The sequence below is a fragment of the Lathyrus oleraceus genome, chromosome 2 (genome assembly GCF_024323335.1).
Source record: "Lathyrus oleraceus cultivar Zhongwan6 chromosome 2, CAAS_Psat_ZW6_1.0, whole genome shotgun sequence".
Taxonomy (NCBI): Eukaryota; Viridiplantae; Streptophyta; class Magnoliopsida; order Fabales; family Fabaceae; genus Lathyrus; species Lathyrus oleraceus.
The window spans coordinates 453141300-453154482 of record NC_066580.1 but is presented as its reverse complement, the minus strand read 5'-3'; the positions used below and the strand labels follow the sequence as shown (position 1 = coordinate 453154482).

Genomic DNA, 13183 nt, shown 5'->3' with positions numbered 1-13183 from the left:
CTTCTTGATACGCTGTTCTGCATCCGCACGATACTCTGTGCGACACTCCCTGATACGCTGGTCTGCCTTTGTGCGTCACTCCTTGATACGTTGTTCTGCCTCCGCACGAAACTTTTTGATCCTGTAATCTGCATCAGCACGACACTCTTTGATACGACACTCAAGCTGCTGAAAACGCCGCTCTTGAGCCTCCTGAAGTAGTGCGATACGCTGCTCTTGAGCCACACAAAATTCCTCAATACACTAATCTATATACTCTTTGAAACGTTGTTCTGTAGCCTCACGAGACAAACGCGTTTGCTCTAAGCTCGCAAACAACGTATGAATGTCGGAAGGACGAGGAGGAATCTCCGTTCTTGGATCAGTTACCGATCTTCCTTTACCATAAAGAGGAACCAATTTCTCTTCCCCAACAACGCCTTTGCAAACGGGACATTCTTGAGGGTGAGAACGATGATGTAGCGACTTATAAAGACATGGCCAACAGAATAAATGACCACAAAGTGTAATCACTGGATCCTGAGCCAAATCGAAACAAATGTTACATTCAAAATCACAGGCATCGTCATTGAAATGGTTCCCCGACGAACATGATGGATTCGGTGCAGTCGCTGATCTCATTGTTCCATCCAAGCCGCGCGAAACTCGTTGATACGTTGCTCTGCCTCCTCTCGGCACTCCTTGATACGCTGCCCTGCAGCCGCACCATACTCTACACGACACTCCTTGATGCGCTGCTTAGTCTCCGCACGACACTCCTTGGTGCGCTGCTCAGTCTCCACGCGAAACTCAGTGATACGCTGCTCTGCATCCGCACGAAGCTTCTTGATACGTTGTTCTGCATCCGCACGATACTCTGCGCGACACTCCCTGATAAGTTGGTCTGCCTTTGCCCGACACTCCTTGATACGTTGTTCTGCCTCCGCACAAAACTTTTTGATCCGGTAATCTGCATCAGCACGACACTCTTTGATACGACACTCAAGCTGTTGGAAACGCCGCTCTTGAGCCTCCTGAGGTAGTGCGATATGCTGCTCTTGAGCCACACAAAATTCCTCAATACACTGATCTATATACTCCTTGAAACACTGTTGTGTAGCCTCACGAGACAAATGCATTTGCTCTAAGCTCGCAAACAACGTATGAATGTCGGAAGGACGAGGAGAAATCTTCGTTCTTGGATCAGTTACCGATCTTCCTTTACCATAAAGAGGAACCAATTTCTCTTCCCCAACAACGCCTTTGCAAACGGGACATTCTTGAGGATGAGAACGATGATGTAACCACTTATAAAGACATGGCCAACAGAATAAATGACCACAAAGTGTGATCACTGGATCCTGAGCCAAATCGAAACAAATGTTACATTCAAAATCACAGGCATCGTCATTGAAACGGTTCCCCGACGAACATGATGGATTCGGTGCAGTCGCTGATCTCATTATTCCTCCCAAACCACGCGAAACTCGTTGATACGCTGCCCTGCGGCCGCACCATACTCTACACGACACTCCTTGATGCGCTGCTCAGTCTCCACACGACACTCCTTGATGCGCTGCTCAGTCTCCACGCGACATTCCACACGAAACGCGTTGATACGCTGCTCTGCATCCGCACGAAGCTTCTTTATACGATGTTCTGCATCCGCACGATACACTGCGCGACACTCCCTGATACGCTGGGCTGCCTCTGCGCGACACTCCTTGATACGTTGTTCTGCCTCCGCAAGAAACTTTTTGATCCGGTAATCTGCATCAGCACGACACTCTTTGATACGACACTCAAGCTGCTAGAAACGCCGCTCTTGAGCCTCCTGAAGTAGTGCGATACGCTGCTCTTGAGCCACACAAAATTCCTCAATACACTGATCTATATACTCCTTGAAACGCTGTTTTGTAGCCTCACGAGACAAACGCGTTTGCTCTAAGCTCGCAAACAACGTATGAATTTCGGAAGGACGAGGAGGAATCTCAGTTCTGGATCAGTTACCGATCTTCCTTACCATAAAGAGGAACCAATTTCTCTTCCCCAACAACGCCTTTACAAACGGGACATTCTTGAGGATGAGAACGATGATGTAGCCACTTATAAAGACATGGCCAAAAGAATAAATGACCATAAAGTGTGATCACTAGATCCTGAGCCAAATCGAAACAAATGTTACATTCAAAATCATAGGCATCGTCATTGAAACGGTTCCCCGACGAACATGATGGATTCGGTGCAGTCGCTGATCTCATTGTTCCTCCCAAACCGCGCGAAACTCGTTGATACGCTGCTCTGCCTCCTCTCGGCACTCTTTGATACGCTGGCCTGCAGCCGCACAATACTCTACACGACACTCCTTGATGCGCTGCTCAGTCTCCGCATGACACTCCTTAATGCGCTGCTCAGTCTCCACGCGACACTCCGCGCGAATTTCGTTGATACGCTGCTCTGCATCAGCACGAAGCTTCTTGATACGCTGTTCTGCATCCGCACGATACTCTGCGCGACACTCCCTGATAAGCTGGTCTGCCTCTGCGCGACACTCCTGGATACGTTGTTCTGCCTCCGCACAAAACTTTTTTATCCGGTAATATGCATCAGCACGACACTCTTTGATACGACACTCAAGCTGCTGGAAATACCGCTCTTGAGCCTCATGAAGTAGTGCGATACGCTGCTCTTGAGCCACACAAAATTCCTCAATACACTGATCTATATACTCTTTGAAACGTTGTTCTGTAGCCTCATGAGACAAACGCGTTTGCTCTAAGCTCGCAAACAACGTATGAATGTCGGAAGGCCGAGGAGGAATCTCCGTTCTTGGATCAGTTACCGATCTTCCTTTACCATAAAGAGGAACCAATTTCTCTTCCCCAACAACGCCTTTGCAAACGGGACATTCTTGAGGATGAGAACGATGATGTAGCCACTTATAAAGACATGGCCAATAGAATAAATGACCACAAAGTGTGATCACTAGATCCTAAGCCAAATCGAAACAAATGTTACATTCAAAATCACAGGCATCGTCATTGAAATGGTTCCCCGACGAACATGATGGATTCGGTGCAGTCGCTGATCTCATTGTTCCTCCCAAACCGCGCGAAACTCGTTGATACGCTGCTCTGCCTCCTCTCGGCACTCTTTGATACGCTGGCCTGCAGCCGCATAATACTCTACACGACACTCCTTGATGCGCTGCTCAGTCTCCGCATGACACTCCTTAATGCGGTGCTCAGTCTCCAAACGACACTCCGCGCGAAACTCGTTGATACGCTGCTCTGCATCTGCACGAAGCTTCTTGATACGCTGTTCTGCATCCGCACGATACTCTGCGCGACACTCCCTGATAAGCTGGTCTGCCTCTGCACGACACTCCTTGATACGTTGTTCTGCCTCCGCACAAAACTTTTTTATCCGGTAATATGCATCAGCATGACACTCTTTGATACGACACTCAAGCTGCTGGAAATTCCGCTCTTGAGCCTCATGAAGTAGTGCGATACGCTGCTCTTGAGCCACACAAAATTCCTCAATACACTGATCTATATACTCTTTGAAACGTTGTTCTGTAGCCTCATGAGACAAACGCGTTTGCTCTAAGCTCGCAAACAACGTATGAATGTCGGAAGGACGAGGAGGAATCTCCGTTCTTGGATCAGTTACCAATCTTCCTTTACCATAAAGAGGAACCAATTTCTCTTCCCCAACAACGCCTTTGCAAACGGGACATTCTTGAGGATGAGAACGATGATGTAACCACTTATAAAGACATGGCCAATAGAATAAATGACCACAAAGTGTAATCACTGGATCCTGAGCCAAATCGAAACAAATGTTACATTCAAAATCACAGGCATCATCATTGAAATGGTTCCCCGACGAACATGATGGATTCGGTGCAGTCGCTGATGTCATTGTTCCAACCAAGCCGCGCGAAACTCATTGATACATTGCTCTGCCTCCTCTCAGCACTCCTTGATACGCTGCCCTGCAGCCGCACCATACTCTACACGACACTCCTTGATGCGCTGCTTAGTCTCCGCACGACACTCCTTGGTGCGCTGCTCAGTCTCCACGCGAAACTCGGTGATACGCTGCTCTGCATCCGCACGAAGCTTCTTGATACGTTGTTCTGCATCCGCACGATACTCTGCGCGACACTCCCTGATAAGTTGGTCTGCCTCTGCCCGACACTCCTTGATACGTTGTTCTGCCTCCGCACAAAACTTTTTGATCCGGTAATCTGTATCAGCACGACACTCTTTGATACGACACTCAAGCTGCTGGAAACGCCGCTCTTGAGCCTCCTGAAGTAGTGCGATACGCTGCTCTTGAGCCACACAAAATTCCTCAATACACTGATCTATATACTCCTTGAAACACTGTTGTGTAGCCTCACGAGACAAATGCATTTGCTCTAAGCTCGCAAACAACGTATGAATGTCGGAAGGACGAGGAGGAATCTTCGTTCTTGGATCAGTTACCGATCTTCCTTTACCATAAAGAGGAACCAATTTCTCTTCCCCAACAACGCCTTTGCAAACGGGACATTCTTGAGGATGAGAACGATGATGTAATCACTTATAAAGACATGGCCAAATGAATAAATGACCATAAAGTGTGATCACTGGATCCTGAGCCAAATCGAAACAAATGTTACATTCAAATCACAGGCATCGTCATTGAAACGGTTCCCCGACGAACATGATGGATTCGGTGCAGTCGCTGATCTCATTGTTCCTCCCAAACCGCGCGAAACTCGTTGATACGCTGCCCTGCAGCCGCACCATACTCTACACGACACTCCTTGATGCGCTGCTCAGTCTCCACACGACACTCCTTGATGCGCTGCTCAGTCTCCACGCGACATTCCACGCGAAACGCGTTGATACGCTGCACTGCATCCGCACGAAGCTTCTTTATACGTTGTTCTGCATCTGCACGAAGCTTCTTTATACGCTGTTCTGCATCCGCACGATACTTTGGGCGACACTCCCTGATACGCTGGGCTGCCTCATTGCGACACTCCTTGATACGTTGTTCTGCCTCCGCACAAAACTTTTTGATCCGGTAATCTGCATCAGCACGACACTCTTTGATACGACACTCAAGCTACTAGAAACGCCGCTCTTGAGCCTCCTGAAGTAGTGCGATACGCTGCTCTTGAGCCACACAAAATTCCTCAATACACTGATCTATATACTCCTTGAAACGCTGTTCTGTAGCCTCACGAAACAAACGCGTTTGCTCTAAGCTCGCAAACAACGTATGAATGTCGGAAGGACGAAGAGGAATCTCAGTTCTGGGATCAGCTACCGATCTTCCTTTACCATAAAGAGGAACCTATTTCTCTTCCCCAACAACGCCTTTGCAAACGGGACATTCTTGAGGATGAGAACGATGATGTAGCCACTTATAAAGACATGGCCAAAAGAATAAATGACCACAAAGTGTGATCACTGGATCCTGAGCCAAATCGAAACAAATGTTACATTCAAAATCACAGGCATCGTCATTGAAACGGTTCCCCGACGAACATGATGGATTCGGTGCAGTCGCTGATCTCATCGTTCCTCCCAAATTGCGTGAAACTCGTTGATACGCCGCTCTGCCTCCTCTCGGCACTCCTTGATACGCTGCCCTGCAACCGCGCCATACTCTACACGACACTCCTTGATGCGCTGTTTAGTCTCCGCACGACACTCCTTGATGCGCTGCTCAGTCTCCACACGACACTCCGCGCGAAACTCGTTGATACGCTGCTCTGCATCCGCACGAAGCTTCTTGATACGCTGTTCTGCATCCGCACGATACTCTCCGCGACACTCCCTGATACGTTGGTCTGCCTCTGCGCGACACTCCTTGATACGTTCTTCTGCCTCTGCACGAAACTTTTTGATCCGGTAATCTGCATCAGCACGACACTCTTTGATACGACACTCAAGCTGCTAGAAACGCCGCTCTTGAGCCTCCTAAAGTAGTGCGATACGCTGCTCTTTAGTCACACAAAATTCCTCAATACACTGATGTATATACTCCTTGAAAAGCTGTTCTGTAGCCTCACGAGACAAACATGTTTGCTCTAAGCTCGCAAACAACGTATGAATGTCGGAAGGACGAGGAGGAATCTCAGTTCTTGGATCAGTTACCGATCTTCCTTTACCATAAAGAGGAACGGATTTCTCTTCCCCAACAACGCCTTTGCAAACGGGACATTCTTGAGGATGAGAACAATGATGTAGCCACTTATAAAGACATGGCCAACATAATAAATGACTACAACGTGTGATCACAGGATCCTGAGCCAAATCGAAACAAATGTTACATTCAAAATCACAGGCATCGTCATTGAAACGGTTCCCCGACGAACATGATGGATTCGGTGCAGTCGCTGATCTCATTGTTCCTCCCAAACCTCGCGAAACTCGTTGATACGCTGCTCTGCCTCCTCTCGACACTCTTTGATACGCTACCCTGCAGCCACACCATACTCTACACGACACTAATTGATGCGCTGCTCAGTCTCCGCACGACACTCCTTGATGCGCTGCTCAGTCTCCACGTGACACTCCGTGCGAAACTCGTTGATACGCTGCTCTGCATCTGCACGAAGCTTCTTGATACATTGTTCTGCATCCGCACGATACTCTGCGCGACACTCCCTGATAAGCTGGTATGCCTCCGCGCGACACTCCTTGATACGTTGTTCTGCCTCCGCACAAAACTATTTTATCCGGTAATATGCATCAGCACGACACTCTTTGATACGACACTCAAGCTGCTGGAAATGCCGCTCTTGAGCCTCATGAAGTAGTGCGATACGCTGCTCTTGAGCCACACAAAATTCCTCAATACACTGATCTATATACTCCTTGAAACACTGTTGTGTAGCCTCACGAGACAAACGCATTTGCTCTAAGCTCCCAAACAACGTATGAATGTCGGAAGGACGAGGAGGAATCTTCGTTCTTGGATCAGTTACCGATCTTCCTTTACCATAAAGAGGAACCAATTTCTCTTCCCCAACAACGCCTTTGCAAACGGGACATTCTTGAGGATGAGAACGATGATGTAACCACTTATAAAGACATGGCCAACAGAATAAATGACCACAAAGTGTGATCACTGGATCCTGAGCCAAATCGAAACAAATGTTACATTCAAAATCACAGGCATCGTCATTGAAACGGTTACCCGACGAACATGATGGATTCGATGCAGTCGCTGATCTCATTGTTCCTCCCAAACCGCGCGAAACTCGTTGATACGCTGCCCTGCAGCCGCACCATACTCTACACGACACTCCTTGATGCGCTGCTCAGTCTCCACACGACACTCCTTGATGCGCTGCTCAGTCTCCACACGACATTCCACGCGAAACGCGTTGATACGCTGCTCTGCATCCGCACGAAGCTTCTTTATACGCTGTTCTGCATCCGCACGAAGCTTCTTTATACGCTGTTCTGCATCCGCACGATACTCTGGGCGACACTCCCTGATACGTTGGGCTGCCTCTGCGCGACACTCCTTGATACGTTGTTCTGCCTCCGCACGAAACTTTTTGATCCGGTAATCTGCATCAGCACGACACTCTTTGATACGACACTCAAGCTGCTAGAAACGCCGCTCTTGAGCCTCCTGAAGTAGTGCGATACGCTGCTCTTGAGCCACACAAAATTCCTCAATACACTGATCTATATACTCCTTGAAACGCTGTTCTATAGCCTCACGAGACAAACGCGTTTGCTCTAAGCTCGCAAACAACGTATGAATGTCGGAAGGACGAGGAGGAATCTCAGTTCTGGGATCAGCTACCGATCTTCCTTTACCATAAAGAGGAACCTATTTCTCTTCCCCAACAACGCCTTTGCAAACGGGACATTCTTGAGGATGAGAACGATGATGTAGCCACTTATAAAGACATGGCCAAAAGAATAAATGACCACAAAGTGTGATCACTGGATCCTGAGCCAAATCGAAACAAATGTTACATTCAAAATCACAGGCATCGTCATTGAAACGGTTCCCCGACGAACATGATGGATTCGGTGCAGTCGCTGATCTCATCGTTCCTCCCAAATTGCGTGAAACTAGTTGGTACGCCGCTCTGCCTCCTCTCGGCACTCCTTGATACGCTGCCCTGCAGCCGCACCATACTCTACACGACACTCCTTGATGCGCTGCTTAGTCTCCGCACGACACTCCTTGATGCGCTGCTCAGTCTCCACACGACACTCCGTGCGAAACTCGTTGATACGCTGCTCTGCATCCGCACGAAGCTTCTTGATACGCTGTTCTGCATCCGCACGATACTCTGCGCGACACTCCCTGATACGTTGGTCTGCCTCTGCGCGACACTCCTTGATACATTGTTCTGCCTCTGCACGAAACTTTTTGATCCTGTAATCTGCATCAGCACGACACTCTTTGATACGACACTCAAGCTGCTGGAAACGCCGCTCTTGAGCCTCCTGAAGTAGTGCGATACGCTGCTCTTGAGCCACACAAAATTTCTCAATACACTGATCTATATACTCCTTGAAACGCTGTTCTGTAGCCTCACGAGACAAACGCGTTTGCTCTAAGCTCGCAAACAACGTATGAATGTCGGAAGGACGAGGAGGAATCTCCGTTCTTGGATCAGTTACCGATCTTCCTTTACCATAAAGAAGAACCAATTTCTCTTCCCCAACAACGCCTCTGCAAACGGGACATTCTTGAGGATGAGAACGATGATGTAACCACTTATAAAGAGATGACCAACAGAATAAATGACCACAAAGTGTGATCACTGGATCCTGAGCCAAATCGAAACAAATGTTACATTCAAAATCACAGGCATCGTCATTGAAACGGTTCCCCGACGAACATGATGGATTCGGTGCAGTCGCTGATCTCATTGTTCCACCCAAGCCGCGCGAAACTCATTGATACGTTGCTCTGCCTCCTCTCGGCACTCCTTGATACGCTGCCCTGCAGCCGCACCATACTCTACACGACACTCCTTGATGCGCTGCTTAGTCTCCGCACGACACTCCTTGGTGCGCTGCTCAGTCTCCACGCGAAACTCCGCGCGAAACTTGGATATACGTTGCTCTGCATCTGCACGAAGCTTCTTGATACATTGTTCTGCATCCGCACGATACTCTGCGCGACACTCCCTGATAAGCTGGTATGCCTCCGCACGACACTCCTTGATACGTTGTTCTGCCTCCGCACAAAACTTTTTTATCCGGTAATATGCATCAGCACGACACTCTTTGATACGACACTCAAGCTGCTGGAAATGCCGCTCTTGAGCCTCATGAAGTAGTACGATACGCTGCTCTTGAGCCACACAAAATTCCTCAATACACTGATCTATATACTCCTTGAAACACTGTTGTGTAGCCTCACGAGACAAACGCATTTGCTCTAAGCTCCCAAACAACGTATGAATGTCGGAAGGCAGAGGAGGAATCTTCGTTCTTGGATCAGTTACCGATCTTCCTTTACCATAAAGAGGAACCAATTTCTCTTCCCCAACAACGCCTTTGCAAACGGGACATTCTTGAGGATGAGAACGATGATGTAACCACTTATAAAGACATGGCCAACAGAATAAATGACCACAAAGTGTGATCACTGGATCCTGAGCCAAATCGAAACAAATGTTACATTCAAAATCACAGGCATCGTCATTGAAACGGTTACCCGACGAACATGATGGATTCGGTGCAGTCGCTGATCTCATTGTTCCTCCCAAACCGCGCGAAACTCGTTGATACGCTGCCCTGCAGCCGCACCATACTCTACACGACACTCCTTGATGCGCTGCTCAGTCTCCACACGACACTCCTTGATGCGCTGCTCAGTCTCCACGCGACATTCCACGCGAAACGCGTTGAAACGCTACTCTGCATCCACACGAAACTTCTTTATACGCTGTTCTGCATCCGCACGAAGCTTCTTTATACGCTGTTCTGCATCCGCACGATACTCTGGGCGACACTCCCTGATACGCTGGGCTGCCTCTGCGCGACACTCCTTGATACGTTGTTCTGCCTCCGCACGAAACTTTTTGATCCGGTAATCTGCATCAGCACGACACTCTTTGATACGACACTCAAGCTGCTAGAAACGCCGCTCTTGAGCCTCCTGAAGTAGTGCGATACGCTGCTCTTGAGCCACACAAAATTCCTCAATACACTGATCTATATACTCCTTGAAACGCTGTTCTGTAGCCTCACGAGACAAACGCGTTTGCTCTAAGCTCGCAAACAACGTATGAATGTCGGAAGGACGAGGAGGAATCTCAGTTCTGGGATCAGCTACCGATCTTCCTTTACCATAAAGAGGAACCTATTTCTCTTCCCCAACAACGCCTTTGCAAACGGGACATTCTTGAGGATGAGAACGATGATGTAGCCACTTATAAAGACATGGCCAAAAGAATAAATGACCACAAAATGTGATCACTGGATCCTGAGCCAAATCGAAACAAATGTTACATTCAAAATCACAGGCATCGTCATTGAAACGGTTCCCCGACGAACATGATGGATTCGGTGCAGTCGCTGATCTCATCGTTCCTCCCAAATTGCGTGAAACTCGTTGATACGCCGCTCTGCCTCCTCTCGGCACTCCTTGATACGCTGCCCTGCAGCCGCACCATACTCTACACGACACTCCTTGATGCGCTGCTTAGTCTCCGCACGACACTCCTTGATGCGCTGCTCAGTCTCCACAGGACACTCCGCGCGAAACTCGTTGATACGCTGCTCTGCATCCGCACGAAGCTTCTTGATACGCTGTTCTGCATCCGCACGATACTCTGCGCGACACTCCCTGATACGTTGGTCTGCCTCTGCGCGACACTCCTTGATACATTGTTCTGCCTCTGCACGAAACTTTTTGATCCTGTAATCTGCATCAGCACGACACTCTTTGATACGACACTCAAGCTGCTGGAAACGCCGCTCTTGAGCCTCCTGAAGTAGTGCGATACGCTGCTCTTGAGCCACACAAAATTTCTCAATACACTGATCTATATACTCCTTGAAACGATGTTCTGTAGCCTCACGAGACAAACGCGTTTGCTCTAAGCTCGCAAACAACGTATGAATGTCGGAAGGACGAGGAGGAATCTCCGTTCTTGGATCAGTTACCGATCTTCCTTTACCATAAAGAAGAACCAATTTCTCTTCCCCAACAACGCCTCTGCAAACGGGACATTCTTGAGGATGAGAACGATGATGTAACCACTTATAAAGAGATGACCAACAAAATAAATGACCACAAAGTGTGATCACTGGATCCTGAGCCAAATCGAAACAAATGTTACATTCAAAATCACAGGCATCGTCATTGAAACGGTTCCCCGACGAACATGATGGATTCGGTGCAGTCGCTGATCTCATTGTTCCACCCAAGCCGCGCGAAACTCGTTGATACGTTGCTCTGCCTCCTCTCGGCACTCCTTGATACGCTGCCCTGCAGCCGCACCATACTCTACACGACACTCCTTGATGCGCTGCTTAGTCTCCGCACGACACTCCTTGGTGCGCTGCTCAGTCTCCACGCGAAACTCCGCGCGAAACTTGGATATACGTTGCTCTGCATCTGCACGAAGCTTCTTGATACATTGTTCTGCATCCGCACGATACTCTGCGCGACACTCCCTGATAAGCTGGTATGCCTCCGCGCGACACTCCTTGATACGTTGTTCTGCCTCCGCACAAAACTTTTTTATCCGGTAATATGCATCAGCACGACACTCTTTGATACGACATTCAAGCTGCTGGAAATGCCGCTCTTGAGCCTCATGAAGTAGTGCGATACGCTGCTCTTGAGCCACACAAAATTCCTCAATACACTGATCTATATACTCCTTGAAACACTGTTGTGTAGCCTCACGAGACAAACACATTTGCTCTAAGCTCCCAAACAACGTATGAATGTCGGAAGGACGAGGAGGAATCTTCGTTCTTGGATCAATTACCGATCTTCCTTTACCATAAAGAGGAACCAATTTCTCTTCCCCAACAACGCCTTTGCAAACGGGACATTCTTGAGGATGAGAACGATGATGTAACCACTTATGAAGACATGGCCAACAGAATAAATGACCACAAAGTGTGATCACTGGATCCTGAGCCAAATCGAAACAAATGTTACATTCAAAATCACAGGCATCGTCATTGAAACGGTTACCCGACGAACATGATGGTTTCGGTGCAGTCGCTGATCTCATTGTTCCTCCCAAACCGCGCGAAACTCGTTGATACGCTGCCCTGCAGCCGCACCATACTCTACACGACACTCCTTGATGCGCTGCTCAGTCTCCACACGACACTCCTTGATGCGCTGCTCAGTCTCCACGCGACATTCCACGCGAAACACGTTGATACGCTGCTCTGCATCCGCACGAAGCTTCTTTATACGCTGTTCTGCATCCGCACGATACTCTGCGCGACACTTCCTGATACGCTGGGCTGCCTCTGCGCGACACTCCTTGATACGTTGTTCTGCCTCCGCACGAAACTTTTTGATCCGGTAATCTGCATCAGCACGACACTCTTTGATACGACACTCAAGCTGCTAGAAACGTCGCTCTTGAGCCTCCTGAAGTAGTGCGATACGCTGCTCTTGAGCCACACAAAATTCCTCAATACACTGATCTATATACTCCTTGAAACGCTGTTCTGTAGCCTCACGAGACAAATGCGTTTGCTCTAAGCTCGCAAACAACGTATGAATGTCGGAAGGACGAGGAGGAATCTCAGTTCTGGGATCAGTTACCGATCTTCCTTTACCATAAAGAGGAACCAATTTCTCTTCCCCAACAACGCCTTTGCAAACGGGACATTCTTGGGATGAGAACGATGATGTAGCCACTTATAAAGACATGGCCCAAAGAATAAATGACCACAAAGTGTGATCACTGGTGTAGCACCTCAAATTTGCACCTCCCATTTTGTACATTCATTTTCATGATTAGGTCATTAGCATTACATTGTCCACTGCATAGCATTGCATTGTCTATTGCCCAAGTGCAAATCATCAGTCAAGACTGGTTAGGAGATCCAGTTGTGCAAGCAAGCAAGTGCAATTCCTATTGAGGCAAAGCCCTAGGGTTGGTTCAACAAGTTCAGATGACCTAGGGATCATTTTGAAGTGGTTTGGCCAAAGGTTGGATGCTCAAGGCTCATCA

General features: G+C 48.4%; 1 protein-coding gene across 1 annotated transcript; it reads right to left on the bottom strand.

Annotated features, from left to right (window-relative positions):
- Window positions 1-243: 243 nt before the first annotated feature.
- LOC127123688 (uncharacterized) lies at window positions 244-11899 on the bottom strand. The gene is made up of 6 exons (XM_051053891.1): window positions 11581-11899; window positions 9082-9540; window positions 2542-2889; window positions 2275-2436; window positions 783-1258; window positions 244-465 (listed from the first exon to the last, which is right to left on the bottom strand). The coding sequence occupies exons 1-6, from the start codon at window positions 11897-11899 to the stop codon at window positions 244-246; spliced, it is 1986 nt and encodes a 661-aa protein (XP_050909848.1).
- Between the last annotated feature and the right edge of the window lie 1284 nt (window positions 11900-13183).

What these genes read in the sequence shown, in the direction of transcription:
- LOC127123688 (XM_051053891.1), bottom strand. Translation starts at nt 11,899, where the DNA reads ATGTGTTTGTCTCGTGAGGCTACACAACAGTGTTTCAAGGAGTATATA. An exon ending in TCGTGCAGATGCAGAGCAAC is followed by an intron (nt 2,890 to 9,081) that starts GTATATCCAAGT and finishes CTCATCCTCAAG; the next exon opens with AATGTCCCGTTTGCAAAGGC. An exon ending in AGCGTATCACTGAGTTTCGC is followed by an intron (nt 466 to 782) that starts GTGGAGACTGAG and finishes TGTCTTTATAAG; the next exon opens with TCGCTACATCATCGTTCTCA.